Genomic DNA, 20964 nt, shown 5'->3' with positions numbered 1-20964 from the left:
CAATGTCACCTGCTGTCGGTAGACGATGTCGTGTATCTAACTTTTCGGAAAAGATTCTTCGTCATGAGATTCCTGCCGTCTTGTCCGGAGAGTACTCGTGATGCGAAGTGAGAAGTAAATGCGCTGGGCTGTAGTTCGGTTCGATAATGGTCATGTTGGACTGTTTGTCCTACAAAAAGCCCGAGTTCAACTTGCCCATCAGCAGGTCTCGTGTCATCTCGAAGCTGAGCCAACTGCTAGCCATGCTGGGCGCGACCTTGAGAAGGTTGGGTACGATACCCTTGTAGAGACCCCTAAAGCCTTCAGTCTTGATGATCTGCTTGATAGCATCGCCAATTCCCGCATACTGGTACCCCATGCCACTCATGGTGTTGATCTGGAATCTCCGCCGCAGAACATCAAACGGGTATGTGATGGTCTGCGCGACAGCACCGGAGACGGCACCTGCTCCTAGCTTGCCAATAGCACCGGGATCCTTCTGGCCGTCGCGTGTGAATTTTGTACGGGCAATCTCGTAGACCATGAAATTAAGGCCGACATACGGTGCGACACCTGCCACGGTGGGAAGGATGCCACGATATAGCGCCGGAATGCCACCCTCGGTCTTGTACATATTCGCAAGCAACGCCCACATGCCCGGTAACTTCTGGCCAGCTTCCTTCTTGAGATCGGAAAACGATGCGGATTGAATGGATAGACGGGTGCGGACGATATCGAGCGGGTAAGTGAAGGTTACGGATGTGATACCAGCAAGACCACCACAGAGTAGTCGCTGATAGGCATCGAGGGGCGCGCCTGGTTCGCTCTCGAAGAACTAGGGCAAGTCAGCTATGAGAAATTGGGGAAAATCCCGTTACCATCATTCTCATTGAAATTCCTTGATGTCCTCGTGCACCCCTAAAGCGCTCTCCGTTTCTCCGGCTCTCAGGTCCTTCCCAACTTACCGTCACCCCTCTCCTTTCTGATTCCTCCCTTACCTTGTTCCTCCTGACGCAGAGTTCATGAAGCAAATCGCTCGCGAGAAACCAAAAAAAAAGACGTTGTAGGAAAGAGTAATGACTTACTCGCTTATAGACGTTGTATGCGCTGAATTGCACAGCAGAGTATGGCACAATGCGTATACAGTTGGTACCGTTTCCGGCCATGAAGCCTCTCCAGCCCTCTTCCCTCCACATCTTAGCCAGTGCCTTGGGGACCGACATTTTGTATTCTTCGCGACCAACACTCTGGACCTGAAACAAGATCTTAAGGCGTTCGAGCGGGGATACGACGGTTCGAGATACAGCGCCCGCTACGCCGCCAGCAACAAAAGAAGCCAGGACTGGCTGCGCGAAGACCTGGCGAATGCGCTGCAGGCTGGTGATGTCTGGCGTGCCGAGGGGCTACGATGAGGGGTCAATTGGCATTTTGTGAGTAGAAGTGTGTCCTGTACTTACTTTTATGCCCTTGCCCGGTTCGTCGCTCATGATTGCGGGTGCTTGCGATTGCGGCTTCTCTGATGGTTTCGACATGGCTCAAGTCGACGTTACTGGAAACGTGGCGCTGTTGCCCTAGAAAGTGCAGTGTGTATTGTCCGGACAGGGACAGGTTCTATCGAAGCAAAGAAAAGATCGCGCGACGGAATGTCGAGGTCATCGGAAGTTGGTGTTGCTGAGGTGAAGACAGATTTCCGGCCGTATGGGGTGAGCAGGACTTGTCGATTCACAATGGGTTCGATCTTCCATGCAAGGCAGTTTTCAGATGAGTGCGTAGAGGTGTCTTCGCGCGCGTGTCATGGGTATTGCGGCTCGTTAGTGTTGTCGTGTTTGGATGGTTTGGTAGTGGAGATTTGAGGATACCGCGGGAGGAAGGAGCAGATTTTAGGCTAGCGCCACCAACCAACGAATGCCATCAGACATGCTTATAACAACCACGGTACTCGCTGTCAGCCCGGTCTTTCGCGACTCGATACTTGGCCCCGGTTGACACCTGTCATCGTCTGTTCCCGGGGTCAGCCCCTTGATGGGGCTGACTACGAGTCCACTAGAATCACAGGGCTGACCCCAAGTCACAATGATTCGACGCGCATCATAGCAACACGTCAGGGGAACACAAGGGCAGGTCGAGGGAAACTGGCGTTGCGCCTCAGTCACCCCTTACTAGGCATGACAGTCAGCTGCGCGCAGTCACCCCCTTTATATCAGCTGTTGTTAGAGACGCAGCAGGTCGTTGTCCTGTAGTTATGCTGCTCATGACCTTGGTACGCTCTGTTCGTCTGAGATGGTTGTCGTCACATGCGGAACCGTCTCGCTTCCGGAATGCTACCGCTCTGTCACCACATATCACGAAGGCATCCAGAGTATACACTTTCCTGAGCACACGACCCCACACCCAGTTAAGATAGCGTCCTCACTAGACTCTAGAGGACAGCGGGGTACACATATCGGCCGTGGAGGTTGTAGACGATGCGAGGTTCCGAGGTCAAAGACGATAATAATCCGGAGATGACCTCATTTGCAGCCCCGATGAGTGCTCGCCATTGCAAACACAGCAGACGTCCTCTAGTAAAGATGATGATGGTGTCGCTTGCAACAAATCGACGTCGGAGCTGCGTTCTCTTCTGCCGGAGGCTTTCTGCAGAGCTAATACTACAACTGACCTGTCGAGCTGTTGTTCATGTCCGTTATCGATAAGGATGTATAAGACCTGCGAGGGCAAAGGCGAAGGCGAAGGCTCAACCTTTGCGCCTCCTCTATGCTATCACGTCGCCTATTCCGGCAGCTCACCGATAGCTTGCTACTGGAATCGACATGTCGTCCAGTAGCATCAGCCTGCTTTGCCTCAACATGTGCGACCCGTGACTTTCGTCAACCAAGAAATGTGCCCTCATCTCGTCGTTCGTCTTCATCTTCGACCAAATGGAAGTCACGTCAAGGCAGGGACTTCTTCTCCAAAGAAGCTAAAGTCCAGGGTTTAAAGAGCCGCGCTGCATTCAAGTTGCTCGAGGTAATGGCTCCCTTTACGACAGATGCACAGTCGCTGACATGCAATAGCTCAACGGCAAGCACAAGCTATTCAAACCCGGACAAACCATTGTTGATCTTGTAAGTTTGTATACATTTTTGAGATGATATAGCTCATATAAGCCAGGGATTTGCACCAGGGTCATGGTCTCAGGTTTGACGGACACATCTGCTCAAGCGATCCCATCTTAATTTCTTCAGGTCGCTGCAAATCGTACTGCCCCAGATGGTCGCGTCATAGGTATAGATTTGATACCTGCACAACCACCAAGAGGTGTCTCCACTATACAAGGCGATTTTCTCTCACCTGTGATCCAGGACGAGGTTCGAGCCTATGTCCGAGATCCAGAATTGGGCCGACTTAGGAGGCAAGTTTCTGCAAAGGCGGATGAGGGGGTTACTGAAGAAGAGCTGGACGACATGGAACGTGGGTACATTGATATTGAGCGACAAGCTCATCTAGACGGTGCAGAACTCGAGCCGATCGGGCGGCTAGCAGAGGGTAGTGACGCAGACCAAGAGGATCTGTCAAGGCTCTCGGTCAAGGAGAGGGATGCGCGGCAAGGCAGAGCAGTGGACGTTGTGCTCAGCGACATGTCAGAACCCTGGGACCAAACGGCCGGCTTCTACAAGAAGAGCCTTAGTGACCCATATTCTAGGTTGATGAACACGAGTGGAAACGCGTTTAGAGACCACGCTGGTAGTATGGTAGGTGTCTCTGCGACCAGCCGCGGCCTGACTAATGTTTGTAGGACTTGTGCATGGCTGCCATGACATTCGCATTCGATACACTGAAGACTGGCGGTCACTTTCTCTGCAAGTACTACAAGGGGTCAGAGGAAAAGGCGTTTGAGACGAAGCTCAAGCGTCTCTTTGCCAAAGTGTACCGAGAGAAACCGGAGTCGTCACGCGCGGTACGTCTTGTTGCGCGACTGACGTTCTTTACTGACTGGCTCCAGGAATCAAGAGAGGCGTACTTTGTAGCACTGCGCCGCAAAGAGACGCCCACAAAGGAGGAGGTCTTTCAAGAATAACAAAGGAATTTACACATGTTCAGTGTGGAGTGGTATCTATACATATTACTTCGGTCCGAAATATGTACTGTAGATCCCGAGGAGTGATCACGTTTTGCGCTCTCTACACCGAGACTTTCCTCTTCGGCGCCATGTTCCGACGTCATGCAGCCACATGGATATATCACACACACTGGAAGGAGTGTTGAGGACTGGGACCCGGTTAACGAGGCCATCCACACACCGCGTGATGAGCTAAGGGCTCGCTTAGAATCGCAGGATGAGAACCTATGATGTAGTTACACTCGATTGCCAAGCTCATCACGAATACAACGTGGCGTTTTTAGATGAGGCAGGAGTGCACAAGGGAGAGGGATAGCAAATGTGAGGTACAAGGCAGAGATGTGTGCTGCTTCCAAATCGCCCCATGGCGGCCCCGTCTTTCCCAGGAGTCAGGGACATGGCACATGCAAGTGGCCGTTTATTTAGATGCCGGATAAGAGCCCCAGGCCCGGTATTAATGGCAGGCCGTCGTACCTGGTGACAGATCTGGAAGCGTCTCGTCCCATGGCGGGGGGATATGTCAAGCATTTTTGTGGGCCCATGTGACAAGGATGCGGAAGGTGTGAGGTTGCTTGAGGCGCTGCATTAGGACATGCTTGCACGCTGATGCAGTAGACAGTCCTGCAGAATTTGGGCCGTTTTCATGTTCCTTTTGCAAGTGTTGCTTGCGCTCGTGAAAGAAGCAGTCGCGCTGGAGTGAAGGGAGAAGAAGGCCAACGATGACTCGCTCGGCTGGCCTGAGCTGGGGTTGCAAAGCTTCCAGAGCCGAAACCCAAGCTTATCACGAACCGCACGTTTTCTCCCATCAACCCACCGATCAATCTAATCCGAGTTGTGCGACGTGGCCAATGAGTGCCGACAATGGATTTCAATAACCCTAATGCGTATGGCGGCCAGTTCGCCAATTCTCCGCAACACGCCCAATTCGATGCACAGGCGCGGCTTCAGCAACAGGGCAACCCACATGGACAATATGGGCAGACCGCATCTTTCCCGGGCATGGGTGGCGCCATGGGCAGCAACGGAATCCAGCCAGGAGCCCCATATCTCCAGCAGCGAGGTAAGCCAGTGACGTGCGCGTGTTCTTGATCTGCCCCATGGCCGCAAATGGGCGCGTTCCTGGCTGACATGACACCATGGAACAGCCGCCATGCAGCAACAGCAGCAACAGCAACAACAGCAACAACAACAACAACAGCAGCAGCAGCAGCAACACCAGCTGTCGTCGCCGAGCCCCTACTCCAACGCGCCCTATGCGCAGACGATGCCCTCGCCCGCCCACCACCAGTTTGCCCAGAACCGCCAGACGGCCTCCCCCGCGAGCACCACCGGACAGGCGCCCTTTGCGACGCCCCAACCCCAGCAGTCGCCCAGTAGCATGCAGACCAACGGCCAGCAGCAGCCCATGAATCTCCAGCTGCCCGTCAAGGCCGAGCCGCCACAGGTCCACACGCCAGTCAAGCAGGTGCCCCCGTCGCCTGTGTCGCCAGTCAACCAGGCGCGCAGTGCCGACCGCGTCGCGACCCTCCTCGACATCAACAGCATCCTCATAAAGGAGGTCTGCGAGCTCCAGGTGCAGGGCAAGGCCGGCCAAGTAGGGCCCACGCCAGAAGGGAAGCCCGAAGGCGACAAGCCCCAGCCATCCAAGGAGTACGTAGAGTGAGTGCGCCGCCTCCCACGCGCCGTCTCAGCTAACAAGCCCAGCTACATGCGCCGCCTGCAGGCAAACCTCGCATACCTTGCGCAGAACGCCGAGAAGGTGCCTAAGCCTGGTCAACAACTACAGCCTGGGCCTGCCATAATGTCGATTCCCGCCGCCCCCGCCGAGCTCGCAAAGCTGTATACCAAGCTCCAGGAGCTGTTTCCGGGATGGAAAGGCCAAACTCCCCAGATGAAGCAATCACCAGGACCACAGCGCATCAACTCGAATACCTCACAACCACCGAATAGCGCAGGCCTGCAGCAGAATTGGGGGCAGAACGCTATGCAGCAGCAACAGCAGCAGCAACAACAACAAGCTAAGCAGGAGAACCAATAAAGGGTCGAACAACCTCCTCCATCGCAGGCGTATGGACGGCGTTACTGTACTTTTATACCTTGTGTAAGATTGGCGTAGACAAGACGTGCTTGTCATGGGTGTTTTTGAACAATTCTACAAAAGAGTCGGACACAGGATGCTTGTTGAACTACATGATATCGGCAGTTCACTTCCAAGAACGGTTATTGATAAGCGTCTCAGCGGGTATATCTCTATAATTCGGAATTACAAAACGGTCGACACAAGGCAGCTGCAGTTACAAACAATCACAGCTAACAAAATGTGGCGGAATGAATCCAGCTACGCAGATCGTGGAATGAATCACACACTACAGAGATGGACAAGGTTGTTGGGCCCACCCAATCTAGACAAGCATAATGACATGGTCTCGGGTAGTTGAAGCATGCTGATACGCGTCCAATACTAGCATACTAATCACTACGTCTTCGGCCTTGCAACTATGAACCATATCTACCAATTCGGTGCAGACAACGTCACCATACCCGCAATTAATGAATTGACGAACACTCCGAAGTGAAAGTACTCAACGGCGCCACCGCGCTACCTTCCAAGCCCTCGGTTGCCAAAATAGCGGATCCATGATATAGTCTCAAATGATCGACACTACCGCTAGGAGTTGCAAGGATTTGTGTTGCATAAGACTACTGCTGGCGCAAGACTTCCTTATCCTTGTTTGCAGGATTCAACCATCCGGCCCGCTTCATGCGAGCAGTCAATAGTGGAAGACTCTCGAAATCCTGAGAACGTGAGGTTACCATTACGGTCGAAAATGCTGTCAACCACTAGTAAGCCAGTAAGCACAGCTTCGTATTTAGCATTGAATAACTTCAATATGGCGCCCTGTCGGATCTGATCACATCTGCGGACGTATTGCGCTTCATAAGGGAAACCATCAAAAATAATTGGTCTAGCTCTTTGCGTTCATTCTCACCACCCTTGACATTCTATAGCTAGCTATATATGACCACCACTACAGTGTGACTTGCTTGAGGCGACGTGTGTTTCAGGTATCTAAGGTCGAATAAGAGTCACACCTTACAAGCTCTGGCTCATTGACCGTACTTGTACACATTCCAGTCAATACCGATTTTGACCTGTCATTCCTCGTCGAGAAGAGGAACTCTCGCAACAGTGAACACGCCGAGCAATCCGAAAAGCGCTTTTTAGACTATTGGGTATTGTTCATGGATAGCTGGGATTGGATCCCCTTATGTCGCCCGTTCGAAATATCTGACTCACGTTGACACCTTAAGGCACACCACGGCTTACACGTAGTGCTTGCCTGACGTCATTTCAGGCGAAAGCCATAGTCAAGAACGCTCTTCTCTTCACTTCCTTTGGCATCAACAGGCTCTTCTGCTTTTGTCAATACAAACCAAAATGACCGAAGTTCCGATTCACGTAGAGCTCAACAGCCGTTACAACGCCTTCGATACATCAGGAAAGCTACCATTCAGTGTGGTCTTCGGTCTCTGTCGATTACAAAAGTCCGATACAGACTCTCGACCAATACTCGTTGAAACGGCTGGTTCAGTCTTCGATGTGCCTTACGCCCTGACGCATGGATTACTTTTACTGTACGAAGAACGCCCTGGGGAATCTACGAAGTGGGTTGAAGTGGATACAAGCTCGATGGGCGAGGTGGATGAGAGCAACTCAGGTTGCATCTCAGTTCCGTCTCCGATCCACCGGAAAAAGAACTGGAGAGATGATCTCACAGTATACCTATGTGCTATCGATCCTCAGGGGGTGTTAGCATTAGCCCTGAAGCCGCGAAAAAGATACAGGATAAAACTCGCAAGCCGCGACCTTGGTGTCAAAAAATGGGTGTATAGTGACCGAGAAAGGTTTTCCGACAGCGACGGAGACGGTGAGGAGGCGAAACTGGTAAACAGCTACTCTCACGGCCATGCAGCTTTTAAGGTTGTTGATGACCTGACGTTTCCACCCCAACTAGAGATAAGAATGCGCCTACTCAAGAGTACGTCCTTGGAAGTCACTGTTGTCAATGCTGGCTCTGAGACTGTAACCGTGCAACCACGGGGGCACCAGAACTTTCTCGTCCCATGGGGTCCTTCGGCTCCAGAACCTGACACCCTCGACGATCGCCCAAGGATCATCGACCAGTCAAAGCAACGACACTCGCCCGTGTCAAGTCTCTTCGTCGTCAATGATGCAACTGATGAAATAGTGCGCGGACATCACGATACTAGCATCTGCCACTTGAGGGATTCAAAAGCCGACCTGCGACCGACGATTGATGAGTTGTCAATCTTGAAGCCTGAAACCCCAGTCGTTAACGTAGTCGATATTAGCTCAAAGATTAAGGGCCTTGAGGACGGACGATACAAGATTCGAATGCATCCAAAGGGTTGCCGATGGTGGCGCGACGTGCTGAGGAAAGAGGAGGGAGAAGGCGAGAAGGTCCCAGTGCGTCTATGGAAGATTTGGACTGTTCCAATCATGCTGGATTCAGAGGACGAATTAGAGATAACCATCAAAGATGGGAAAGTAGATGGAAGTGCGTAAGACATGATCGGTAGCTTGGCGGATGCTAATACGCGCGCTGACGTCATGTTGAACATGTCGCGTGGCACACGCGTGGCAGAGTTGTTGCTGTTGTACGCGTAACATCAATTTGGGCACTTTCATATGCTGACGATGTTCAGCGCGCCGAACATTCTGCAGCGATGAATTCATTACAGTACGGAGAGGCAAAGGGAGCCGATTTCGGACCGTCGGACCATTTCATTTGACATGACGCCATATCAAAAAGTCCCCGATTTACTAATCTACATTGCCGCCATAGACACCGCACCAAAGCTCTAGAACACACCTCAGGCACCTGATTGCTCTCACAAACTTCACAATGGCTTCTTTTTTCCCTCGTGCAGCTTCCCGAGCTCTTCGCTCTTCAGCGCGCCCTGCACTAAGGGTACAGCGCCCTGCTGCCCCACTATTCCGTCGTGGATTCGCGCTCCCAGCTGAGCAACCACGACTGAGACTGGGATCCATTGGTATGTGGTTCTTGGAGAGAATTCCAAGTCAAGAGGTGAATCATACTGACCATGCGTAGCACCCAACTTTCAGGCGAAGACTACTCATGGCGACATGGTAGATATCTCCAACAAATTGTTTGTGGAAGATATACTGACCTCAAACAGGACTTCCATAAATTCTTGGACAACAAGTGGACCATCCTATTCTCGCACCCTGCCGACTTCACTCCCGTTTGCACAACTGAGCTTGGAGCTTTCGCAAAGCTCAAGGATGAATTTGATGCGCGAGGCGTCCAGATGATTGGTTTGGTACGTCTCATCGTACCTCTGGTGGCTTAACATCAGCCTACTGACGTATACTGCAGAGCGCCAATGACCTAAGCTCGCACGACCAGTGGATCGACGACATCAACGAGACGTCCAACACCACGGTACAATTCCCAATCATCGCTGACGCAGATCGCCACGTCGCTTTTCTCTACGATATGATCTCGCAAGACGACCTCGACGCGCTTCAGAAGAACGGTGGCATCGCCTTTACAATCCGTTCGGTCTTCATTATCGATCCGGCGAAGAAGATTCGCCTCACAATGTCGTACCCCGCGAGCACGGGCAGGAACACTGCAGAGGTCCTTAGGGTCATCGACAGCTTGCAGACAGGAGATAAGAAGGGTATTGCGACACCTATCGATTGGCAGAAGGGCCAGGACGTCATCGTACCGCCCAGTGTCTCCACTGAGGATGCGAGGAAGAAGTTTGGCGATGTCAGGGAGGTCAAGAAGTACTTGCGCTTCACTAACGTCGGACAATGAGCGCACGTGTGAGGCGGAACACAAGAAAGTTCATCATAGTACTAAGCGGCTCAAAAAAAAAACATGCGACCTTCACGAGCGGCATCTCATGTTACTCGACATCCACTAGAATTACATAACCCAAAGACGCACTCTTGACTAGACGCATTCTCGTCTTTAGTCTATTTCCTTGGTTACCTGATTGTATTCTTCTGCTACTTAATGTTCAGCAATGCTCATGCTCTGCGTAGATTCCTTTTCCATATGTTGATGTCAGTCCTTAGATGTTATATTTTCTCAGCATCCAGTGTTTCCTTTCGATAGCATATACATCAGTCGTGGGGGATTAGGCAACTTGGCAGGAAATGAGCAGAAATTGATTTTGAGCTTAAGAGAGCGCGGTAAGTTTTGTTCCCGATAGGTCATAATACGCGCAGCGAAATGTAGGTTGCGTGGGTAACGCGTCCCATCTGCTCAGGATTCCAGTCTCTTTCTACACTACACGATGGCACGCCAAGGTAGGTTGTGAATTCACAGAATGCATTTAGGGCCTCACTGACTTGTACACTGGCATCTGCAGGATACCTTGCCCGAAGAATGCGACAAGCTACTCTCAACCTACGATAGTGTGATACAACACGCAAAGAAATGTGAGCGCTCGGACCTGTATACCATTCGGACATGTCCGTGGCTGGTTCGCATGGAAGCACCTATGGATTCTCGCGCGTATGCAACGCACGCTGGCTTGCACAAACGCGACCCTTGAGGAGAATTACAGTGTAGCAAATGTGAAAAGTTCTGGTGCGACCTTTACCTTCTAGCCGGACACGAGATGAAGTGCAAGGGTGAAGAAACGACCAAGGCCAGTGCGAGATTTGATGGCTTACTACGATCAACAGAGGCAGGTCGGCATTGACAGAGTTTTTTTCTGAATGTTTGATATGCGTTGGATTAACAACACACGCAAATGTAGATCCTTATCAGGACATATCCATATCCAACATAAGTACCAGGGTATCATTCACAACGTCTCCTACGATCCAGCCGGTGCCGCGAACGACAACCTTACAACCTGCCCTCCATCACCTCCAGCTTCTTTCTTCCATCCAAGCACCTCATCCTTGTTTCTGTCTTTGTTGACCTCCCACGGATTGATAAATCCTGCACTCAGGTTACCCGTCTTTACACCTTGAATAGCTAGCTTTTGCTTCGCCTGAGCAATGTATGCGTTCAAATAGCCTTGAGTAATGAGGCTGCCGCAGATGCACTCCATCTCCAACAGATCAAACTCATGGGTGTATGGCTGCACCCCTTCCATACCAACGAAATCAGGGTCGATGTATGTTGACTTATTTGTTGATGCGTGGTCTTGGTAGATATGGCCGAAATTGCGACGACCTGGGCCGCGGTCTTGCACGGCCATGACAGCGTTCTTGATGAGCGAACGCGCCTCGAGGAAGCGGAAGATAAGAACGGCTGCGTTGAGGTCGAGCAAAGCTGCTGATTTTGATGCTTCGCCTATGCTTCCGGTGAGGATGAAAGTCTTACGGAGAAGTGCCCACCATACGAGAACCTCGCAATAGTTGCCAATCGGGTAGAAAATCCGGTACTTGATCATGAACTCTGCACTTGGATGTGAGAGGTCCAGGTTCGTTATCCGACGGAAAGTTTCGAGGTCGCCCTTGCGAATTGCACGAGTGAGCGGTTCGAATACTTCGCGGAAGCCTACGCATGCAGGGTCATTGTAGATATATTCATTTGGGAAACGCCCAAGGATGATGTTGGCAGCGACAAGGCAGACGGCAATCAAGCGACGTTGACTCGGACATTGCCTGTGGCAGCCTCTGTAAGCTAGTTCCAGAACGAGCTGAGCTCCGTAGAAGTTGGTGTTGCTGAATTGGTATCGCCCGAGGTAGTAAAGATAGGTGATGCGTTCCGCAGCTGGATAAATGTGTAGTGGTGGTGATGAGTTGGATATGTTGTTGAAGATGGTTTCGCAGCTTCCAAGCTTATCGGCCTGAAACAAAGTCTTCAAACATATATTTGCCATTTTGTAGATTCCAACCTTCTTTCCATCAGGTTTGCCGTCTTTGATGCCACCTGGCACCGTATTACGGTCATTGAGGCATATAATGAAGGCCTGTCGTACAATGTTGGCCGCCCTTTCGGGCAATGATTCACTTTGCCCATCCTCGTCGACGTCGGTAGTGATGAGATGCATTGTCAGGTCGGGCCGCTTCTCTAGTCCAATCGCCACTCTTGCAAACACCTTTGCATAGTACATGATGGTGGGAAGCATCAGGATGCCTTTAGTAGGATGTTGTAAGGCGCTGTTTGCTCGCCTAGAGATACGTCAGCGTCGAGTAGTTTTGAGGCATACACTTATTGACCTACGGTTGAAGATCTGTCATGAGCTCAAACACCAAAACCAAATTCTCTGCGTCTACGTCTCGGAGAAAGGTCATCCATCCGACGAGAAAAGTAACCAACGAACCCCAAGACTGTACTGGTCTACCCTCCTCGTCCTCTGACTCTGCTGTCTCAGTCACAACCCGTCTGACAAGATCTTCAAGACGTTTCTCAGAATCTCCATTGCCAGCAGGGTAATTCTGCTGCAAGGATTTAATGAGTTCTTGATGATCGGGTGGAAAAGCATTGCCTTCACCTGGCTCCAGAAGCACAATCGACTGCAGTTGATATGGATCCTCGGCTTGGATAGCGACGTTGACCGCCGTACACAAGCGTGTCTCTACATCGGGTTGGCTCCGGAAGAAGGACATGGCTACAGGAGCCACCGTTGGTGGTTAAGTGAAGAGTCGAGCTAAGCGGTGGATTCAAAGAGCAGCAGCAGAGCGCTTTAGGCTTAGCGTCAGGTCCTAGCTCCCAGACTCACCACCCGCTATATCCTTGTCGCCGATCTGTGAGAAACATCCTTTATTCGTTCCCAAACTTTGGTCAACGTTGGCCACTAGGATGGTGTCTTGAACCAAATTCACATGGGCAACTCGAATATGGAGGAACCGTTGGGTGGGAGACATCTGAAAAGCAATGGCGAACGCCGTCTCAGCTTGCGCGGCCGAACGCAACCCAGCAGTCTCGGAGGCTTTCACATGTCAGACCAATGCAGCGGTTCCACCGTGACATCACAAGTAGTAATATGCGAAACACAACGTCCGAAGCTGCACGTTTCCGTAAGGATCCGCAAGAGGATAAACGCCACCAAAACAAGTCAAGCTCATGTAGTTTTAAGTTCTGTGACTGTCACCCTGCTTTCACCTTTGCATCTCTATCCTCCCGAAAAGCCAGAAAGCCATCTGCCACGATGGGTTACTTCTGGAGTTACATCAAATATTTCCTCACCCACCCTGTCCTCTTCATTTACCAAGTCATACAATATGTGCTTGATTGGGTTCTGTCGCCAACACCGCCACCACCACACCCAAACCTCGTGCGCCCAAAAATCGCTGTCATTGGCGCAGGTTTAACAGGAGTATCTGCTGCATCGCATATTGTTGGCCATGGCTTCGACTGTCGTATCTTCGAAGCAGGGTCCAAGAAGAATCTCGGTGGAATTTGGAGTCGGGTGAACAATACGTCTGGTCTGCAAATTCACTCGCTCATGTACCGGTTCCACCCTTCCGTGCACTGGAGCCAAGGATATCCGGATCGCCAGCAAATTGTTTCACAGATCACGGAACTCTGGAAACGATATGGTCTTGAAAGTAAGACTGAGTTTAACACACGTGTTGAAAAGGTGTACAAAGATCCTCATGGGCGATGGATCATCAATGATCCCTCTCACGGACGGTTCGATGGTGTAATAGCTGCAATTGGTACTTGTGGTGATCCTAAGATGCCCACGCTACCTGGCCAAGAGAATTTCAAGGGTGAAATTTGGCATAGCTCGCAGCTCGACGGCAAGAACGCTAAAGGCAAGAAGGTTGCTATTATAGGCGGCGGTGCCTCCGCAGTTGAAGCTTTGGAATTCGTAGCCAGCTCAGAAGCAGAGCACACGAACGTCCTCGCCCGGTCAGAGAAATGGATCATCCCACGAAACCCGTTCATCGATAGCCTTCTTGCTCTGAACATCTTCGGCAGCGAGACCATCTTCAGTTGGATTCCTGAGTACATCCTACGACTCTTCTTCTACCGTGACCTCTACGATATCTCTCCTGCGCCCAACAGCGGAAAGGGTCTGTTCACTGAAACACCAATGGTAAATGACCAAGTGCTAGACCTCGTCCGTTCAGGCAAAGCATCATGGCTTCGCGGCGACATCATGGGCTATGACGAATCCGGCAATGGCATCAAGTTTAACAAGCGTGCTCAAGGAGTTCCTAAGAACGGCCCTGGCTCTGAGAAACTAATTGAAGCGGATATTGTTATCATGGCAACGGGATATAAGCGTCCAAGCCTAGGTTTCTTACCAGATGAAGTCTTCAACGAGCCGTACGAGCCACCAAACTGGTACCTCCAAGTCTTCCCACCTGAACACCCTTCAATCTGTGCAAACAACTGCACATATGTCAACGCTATTGGCACAGTTGGAAACTACCATATCGGCATCTACACACGCTTCCTGCTCATGTACCTCGTTGACCCTCTGGCTCGACCGCGCACCTGGTGGATGAAGCGCTGGATCGACATGACGCGGTTCATCAAGAGTAAAGCTCCTGGTGGGGCTTTCGACTTCTTCACATATTCAGAACTGATCTATTGGTTCGTTTTTACGATTGCGATCAATCCATTCAGGTGGAAGTGGGCGGCTTTCGTGTTATGTGGTATTGGGAAAGGATTGCCGTTGAGCGTAGTAGAGCAAGAGGATCGAGCACGAAATGGCCTGGGCATGAGACATATTTTGAGTAACCACGATAACGGAGAAGACTAGGTTCTTGTGGTTCAGAGGCTGACAGGAGCGAGACAGCGATGTATATCCCAGTCTCTAATGTAGTAGGCGGTGAAGAGTTCACTCTTCAACGTGACTCCAATCCTTTATGATGAGTGCGCAACATGCTTTGGATGAACACATCGTTCATGCACATCCCGACTATCTTGCAAAAGTTTTTGATGCCATTCCATCAATGAGAGCGGTAGAGAATCCGATATCGCCATAAACCAGCTCTTGCATCCCTTCTCTTATACCAAGTTTAATACCACTAGACGCACCCATCACCCCGCAACATGACTGATTGTGTCCCAGCGAGCATTCTTGACCCTTTGTACAGAATATCGGTAGATACCAATGCGCGGTGGACAAGGCAGTCAATCGATACTTGGTATGCGAGAGCGTGAAGCGATACTGTCGGGCTGACACAAGAACAATTCAAGAGGGCGCGCCGGCGATTAAATACTTCACGTTGCTCTGTGCAACTAAGATTCTATGTGTTCAATAAGAAAAGGAGCAGGCGGTGAAGTTTTCCCTATCGATATCGCAGATTGCGTGGTCGGTGCCTCTGCCCAAACTCCACCCCCTTTTGCACATTTTGCAAAGTTTGCTCACGGTATGCACATAATTCACTGACTCTTTCAAAACTTTGGATAATACGAATGGGTTGTGCAAAGAGGAGCCGGCTGGGTACACATGAGGCGCGTCTGACCCCATGCATCTCCATGGCAACAATGTTGCAAATATGCGAGAGGCGCCGGGCAAAGCTAAACCGTCATCCGGCAGGATGAATCGTGAAGATTGACAATGGAAGATGATGCGCAATGGTGTGTTTAGAAATCTGAAGGGTCTACCCCGCGGGAAGACGAAACAGCGCTGCAGAATTTTGCCGTTCTTTGTACTGGCGAAATTTAAATCTGGAATGTGACGATGCTGCGGATGCTCACCGGATGTCCCCGCAGTCACAGGCTGAAAGCGCGTGTCACAGCGTCCCGCGTTGTCTCAGAAAACGCAAGCTCCGAGAGATAGGAACACGCAAGGCCGCAAGCGAAGGCGCCGCTTGCGTCGAGGTGAAACCCGTGCTTCCTGTTGGAGCCTTGCACCCTCGAGGTATATTACTATAAGTGAATCCTTTGTCCGACGAAAGAGGGTCTGATGTGCAACGTGCTGACCGAGAACGGGACGCAAGGGATGATTTCCGATAATGGCTGATACTCGTGAACGCTTCAAGGAGCTTCAGCAGCTTCTGGGTTTTCATGGTGAGTGACCCTCGGGCCCGAAACATGTCCCGCGATAGTCTTGAGAATCATGAACAGAGTTTTTCTTCACACAAAGTGTCCACCATGATGTATTTGGTACTGCACATAAGTCGGATGCGTCCGGCCAGGTGCTGACACGATGAAGTCTCAAAGACACCATGACAAAGAGTTTGCGGCTAAGCTGCCACCACAGTGCAGATTTTCAGGGTCTCGAAACGCGAGGCCTCCTCTGGCGGCATGGTGAAGCGGGTCCCGAGGTCTGGGGTATATGACGCAGACCCTGTGGTGAGACTCGCCTTCACCTATTTAGGTCAGGTGATGGCGCGAAGACGGTTGTTTGTGTACTATAAGCTTGACGCGTCGCACCTGGAGACGAGACGATGGTTTTTCGAGGCGCGTGCAACAAGCGCCACACACTGGCCTTGTCGAGTGTCTGGCGGTCCACTAAAGGAGGGGTCAGCCCGTTGGTGGTGGGGTCCAGCCGATCGCGTGCCGGTTATGAAGGCTTTGTGCAAAGTGGTGGTGGGAGAGCCGCCGTTCTCGAACAACGACTCAGCTCGCCTCTTAATGGCACCACAACAACTATGACAGCGGCCCCCGGTCACTCCGAGAGGCCATGGCTGACGATGGTGTTGTTGTTGCGAGTATTAGCGAGGGTGCTTGGTCGACAGGTTGACAGTTGTCTGAACTGGTTTGCAGAAGTTGGAGCAAACCGGTCGATAAGAATAGCAAAGTTGGCAGTTCATCTCAGCCTTATTGCCTATGACGTTCGATGTATGTCGCCATCGCGATCGCAGAGGGGAGAGTTCGATCGCGAGCACGGAACTAGAGCGGTAGCGTGTAGGATGGAGCCTTTCCTGTTTTATGCACCCGGTTGGGTCTAAGGGGATCAGAGGGCGAACGGGCCGGGGTGAGCTCACGTCGTCAAGCCAGCGGCGCCTGCGAAGCCTGCGACGTCGGTCTCGCTGCACCGAATTCAGACTGAAAATCTCCCGCTCGCCCAATGAGTCGGGCAAAGGAGAGGCAGCCAATGAGGCGCGTCATAAGCCGTGTTACAGCGAGGCGGTTCCCTGGCAGAGTCCCTGCCAGAGCAGCCAAGCCTGCTGCTGGGCGATACTATGACGAAAGTCTACGCAGATGAAGACCGAGTGTGCCGTCCAAAACATCTCACGCGTCTTGAACGAGGCTGGAGTTGGGGTAGTTGATGCCGAAAGAGGCATGCAGTGTGCGGTAGTATGCATAGATATGCTAGGCTGGTGGTTCTTCGGTAGCGAGTGGGCAGCTCTGTCGGTTTCCCTTGGAGACGGTTTGTACGTTACGCAGCACGGCTAGAGCACTCCACGCAGAACCACTCCGAGGGGAGAAATTCTCTCGGCGGCGCGAGTTTAGGCGCAGAGCGAACGTATGGTTTCACGTATCGTGCTGGGCTGACAGGGAGCACCCATTCCGCTTGCGTCTGATCCGTGCCGAGCTAGGGAATTGCTTCTCTGGCAACGCGATGCTGAGGTGCAGCTGGAACTGGCTGGAACTGAGCCTCGTCGAGATTCATTTCAGGTCAAGGTTTCGGTGAAGCATGTCACGTTGGATGGTTATATTATGGATCTGGCTGTCAGTGCTGCAAGACGGTGACAGTCGGGCGATGTTGCAATACATGGAACAGCTGCGAACGCTTGTTTACGTCGGCTTCGCGTGATTAGCTGCAGGCTGCGTATTGCTGCAGCTACGCGATGGACTACGTAGGATCGAGATCAAATCAGCGGCCGGTGTACCTGCGGCGGCATTAGAGGCTGCGGATCAACAGCATAGCTCTGGGCTGAGTGCATAGCCGGCGCAAGCAAACTCCAGTCCCCAGTATTCTTTGTCCCGTGCTGAGCATTGAGGCCTCCGGTGTGTGCAAGCGCCTAGCTCTAAAGCCCACGCCCTGGTCGTCGGCCCTAACCTGAACCCAGCAGCGGGCTACCCCAGCAACCACGGCATCCTCAAATCCAGCTGCGTGACCTGGATCCGCCTTCCTCTTCTCTACCCTTCTCGCACCCAAGAAGGCCCAATCCCCTCTTTAAGTTGGCTGAGGATTTTGGACGACGGTTGCTTTGCTTGGATTGATATTAGGAAGAGAGTATCGTATAGGCAGTCGCTACCTCGTTCACCATCCACTACGCCCAACACAGAGCCGCCCTCAGCCTCATGTCCGGAGCCCGCCTCTAGCATCTCTACCACGGCCACGACCCCATCGAGCTATCTCACCAGCTATCTCACCCAGCATCTTCAGATTGGAATTAGTTTTCCCGTCTTGCATGCTTATCGCCAGTATCGCCTTTTCGACATCCGTTCAGTGAAGACGTGCAAACGCTCGTTGCCCGGTACTACGACTACGACAGCCACCACCACCAACACCAGCCCATCATGGAGATGTCTTCACCTCTCGCGGCCATGCACCCGCCGCCCATCCCCGGCCCCTGGGGATACCGTCGTGACCTGCCACAATCGAAGCCGTTGTTTGGAGGAGCACACAGCCTGGGTCCCAAGAGCTTCAACTTCCGCGACCTCAGCATGAAGAAGAGTGGGGGAGACTACTTCACCCTGCAGCCCATGCGAGGCTCGTCGCCCACGACCAGCCTGGCCGCCGACATGTCGAGCAACCTGCACATGGACCAGAGGTACAATCCCTCTTTGTCCCTCTATACCTTCCCATTGCGGTACTGACATGCTTTGTTGTAGCCCTCAGCTCCAGACGCCTCGCCGGTCGCTCTTCACGTCGAATCTCTTTCAGCAACTCGACACACGGGGTAAGTGGCTGTGCATTCACTCCAAACGGGAGGCATCAGGCTGACAGGTTCAAACAGAAATCACGACCCCACTGGCCCGTTGGGAAGGCGTTACGACTCCGCCAATCCCATCGTCCTCGCCCGGCTTCGCACCAGACTCCATGGACATCTCCCCTCTTCCCCACAAGGCACCTTTCAGCTTCATCAACGACCGCTGCCTGCCCCTACCCTCGCCCTCCCCAGAGGTGACCCCAGGATCCGACAGCGACATGCTCACTCCATGTGACGACCTACCCACCCCACCCGCATACTCTACACCCTCACTCGAGGTCCCACGACCCGTGTCAGCCGCTGAGTCAGTACACGAGCCGCTCCTTCACTCAGTCCATGCTAATACAATATAGACGCCGAAAGTCCGCTCTGCTCAGGCCCTCTCTTTCGCGCCACAAGAACTACTCTACTAACAGTGTGTCGTTCAAGGACCAAGAAAAGCCATCGAGCACCTCGCTGCCGGCTTTCCAATTTGGTTGCGGTGACTTCGCCAGGAACTCGTCTTCATTGAGCTTGGATGAGTGCTTTACTGCCTCCCCACCTCAAGAACGTCGTCCCACCTCCAATGGCTCTCTCTTCGCATCGAAACCCAAGCCCTTTTCTCTCAACTCTACTGCCGCTCGTGCCAATGGTTCCCCTCTCGCCGCTGTCAGGAAGCCTGTCGGTCCCCCTTCTCGTCGTCCCAGCAAGTTCCGCAGATCGTTAAGCATGTTCGAAAGTCCCGGTGAAGTGATGAATGCCAAGCAGGAACAGGATGACTACCAGCCCAGTGGGCTTCAGTCTGTGATGGATGTCGATGATGCCAACCCACTCAAGCTTCCACACTTCACTACCAGCGAGCCAGAGAGCCTCCCTCGTATTACCCACGAGACATTGGTGGAGGTCCTTGACGGTGCTTATGATCACTTGTATGACAACAAGGTGGTCATTGACTGCCGCTTCGAGTACGAATACAATGGTGGCCACATTGAAGGTGCATTGAACTTCTGTGACAAGGAGAAGCTTGCCGAGCGTCTCTTCCAGGCTCCGTCAAGTGACAACACTCTTCTGATACTGCACTGCGAGTACTCAGCGCATCGTGCTCCTCTCATGTAAGTACTTCCAATATTCCCGCCTGTGGTCATCACTAACAGCAACAGGGCCAAGTTTGTTCGCTCGCAAGATCGCAAGGAGAATGCGCATCAATATCCTCACCTCTCGTTCCCTGAAGTTTACATCCTCGACGGCGGTTACAGCTCCTTCTACCATGCACATGCAACCCGCTGCTATCCCCAGAACTACCTTCGCATGGATGCCAAAGAGCATGAGCAATCCTGTGAACGCGGCCTTAACAAACTCAAGTTCAAGTCGCGTGCTAAACTCAACCGTGCTACCACTTTCACCTTTGGGCAGCACTGCCAGATGGAAGACAGCCCTACAGCCATGGGCCGTACAAGATCTGGAAACAACCTCTTCACCCTCGGCAATGACTCTCTTGAAATCGGACGTGTCAACGCCGCTTCCCGTCGCATGGCATCTTATTAGGCCTGCACAACAACCAACCAACACTATAACGAAACTAAACTAACTCATGGCGGATTGATTCACGGCGTTATCGATGATTGCTGCATGGTATTGGATCCCCACAGCATTGGCGTTTGGTCCTTTTCCATTTCCGGGGCGTTTGAGCGATTCCCTTTGTTCTGCATCACTCGGGACTTTTTGCACAGCGGCTCCAGTCTGCATCTGATCTTTGGGGTGTCCTGTCCCCATTTTCGTTTCTATACCCCTTGTCGCGGTGCCGTGGGCCCGGGCAAAAAGTTACCATTTCTTGATAGGGATTGCTGGATACCCATCTTGTCTACGGCGAGCGTTGAGCAGTCCAAAGAAGGCTGCCTCGCGAGCTCATTCATTTCCTTTGTTCCTAGTACCCATCCTCACACGGATCTCTCCTGGCTCAGCAGCGCTGAATTATCGCCTGCACATGTTCTTCAGAACAAGAATCTAAGAATCATCACGAAACCAAGTACACAAACAGGTCTACGTGCCTTTAAAGGATTAATCACCTACGCGGCATCTTCTGCCAGTTTCCTTAATA

The 20964-nt window shown here is 52.1% G+C and overlaps 6 protein-coding genes across 6 annotated transcripts; 5 read left to right on the top strand and 1 right to left on the bottom strand.

The window, feature by feature from the left end:
• Positions 1-169: 169 nt before the first annotated feature.
• J4E82_006778 (uncharacterized protein) lies at positions 170-1511 on the bottom strand (the record flags this gene model as incomplete). Its single annotated transcript, XM_051733033.1, has 3 exons — positions 170-814; positions 1065-1382; positions 1437-1511. 3 exons carry the CDS (start codon positions 1509-1511, stop codon positions 170-172), a joined length of 1038 nt encoding a protein of 345 aa, XP_051587247.1.
• A 1222-nt stretch (positions 1512-2733) lies between these two features.
• J4E82_006777 (uncharacterized protein) lies at positions 2734-4036 on the top strand (the record flags this gene model as incomplete). The annotated part of the gene is made up of 6 exons (XM_051733032.1): positions 2734-2985; positions 3033-3083; positions 3130-3156; positions 3204-3710; positions 3755-3916; positions 3962-4036. 6 exons carry the CDS (start codon positions 2734-2736, stop codon positions 4034-4036), a joined length of 1074 nt encoding a protein of 357 aa, XP_051587246.1.
• A 903-nt stretch (positions 4037-4939) lies between these two features.
• Positions 4940-6116, top strand: J4E82_006776 (uncharacterized protein; the record flags this gene model as incomplete). Its single annotated transcript, XM_051733031.1, has 3 exons — positions 4940-5138; positions 5224-5728; positions 5783-6116. The coding sequence occupies 3 exons, from the start codon at positions 4940-4942 to the stop codon at positions 6114-6116; spliced, it is 1038 nt and encodes a 345-aa protein (XP_051587245.1).
• A 1401-nt stretch (positions 6117-7517) lies between these two features.
• On the top strand, positions 7518-9948 carry J4E82_006775 (uncharacterized protein; the record flags this gene model as incomplete). The annotated part of the gene is made up of 6 exons (XM_051733030.1): positions 7518-8658; positions 8807-8841; positions 9079-9154; positions 9214-9251; positions 9302-9445; positions 9502-9948. 6 exons carry the CDS (start codon positions 7518-7520, stop codon positions 9946-9948), a joined length of 1881 nt encoding a protein of 626 aa, XP_051587244.1.
• Positions 9949-13084: 3136 nt separating this feature from the next.
• J4E82_006774 (uncharacterized protein) lies at positions 13085-14815 on the top strand (the record flags this gene model as incomplete). The annotated part of the gene is made up of 1 exon (XM_051733029.1): positions 13085-14815. The coding sequence occupies one exon, from the start codon at positions 13085-13087 to the stop codon at positions 14813-14815; it is 1731 nt and encodes a 576-aa protein (XP_051587243.1).
• Positions 14816-18474: 3659 nt separating this feature from the next.
• J4E82_006773 (uncharacterized protein) lies at positions 18475-20411 on the top strand (the record flags this gene model as incomplete). Its single annotated transcript, XM_051733028.1, has 5 exons — positions 18475-18728; positions 18790-18857; positions 18915-19191; positions 19241-19978; positions 20027-20411. 5 exons carry the CDS (start codon positions 18475-18477, stop codon positions 20409-20411), a joined length of 1722 nt encoding a protein of 573 aa, XP_051587242.1.
• Between the last annotated feature and the right edge of the window lie 553 nt (positions 20412-20964).

This window comes from Alternaria postmessia (assembly GCF_024291825.1).
Source record: "Alternaria postmessia strain BMP 2775 chromosome Unknown scaffold_41, whole genome shotgun sequence".
Classification (NCBI taxonomy): Eukaryota; Fungi; Ascomycota; class Dothideomycetes; order Pleosporales; family Pleosporaceae; genus Alternaria; species Alternaria postmessia.
This window is presented reverse-complemented; position numbering and strand designations above follow the sequence as displayed.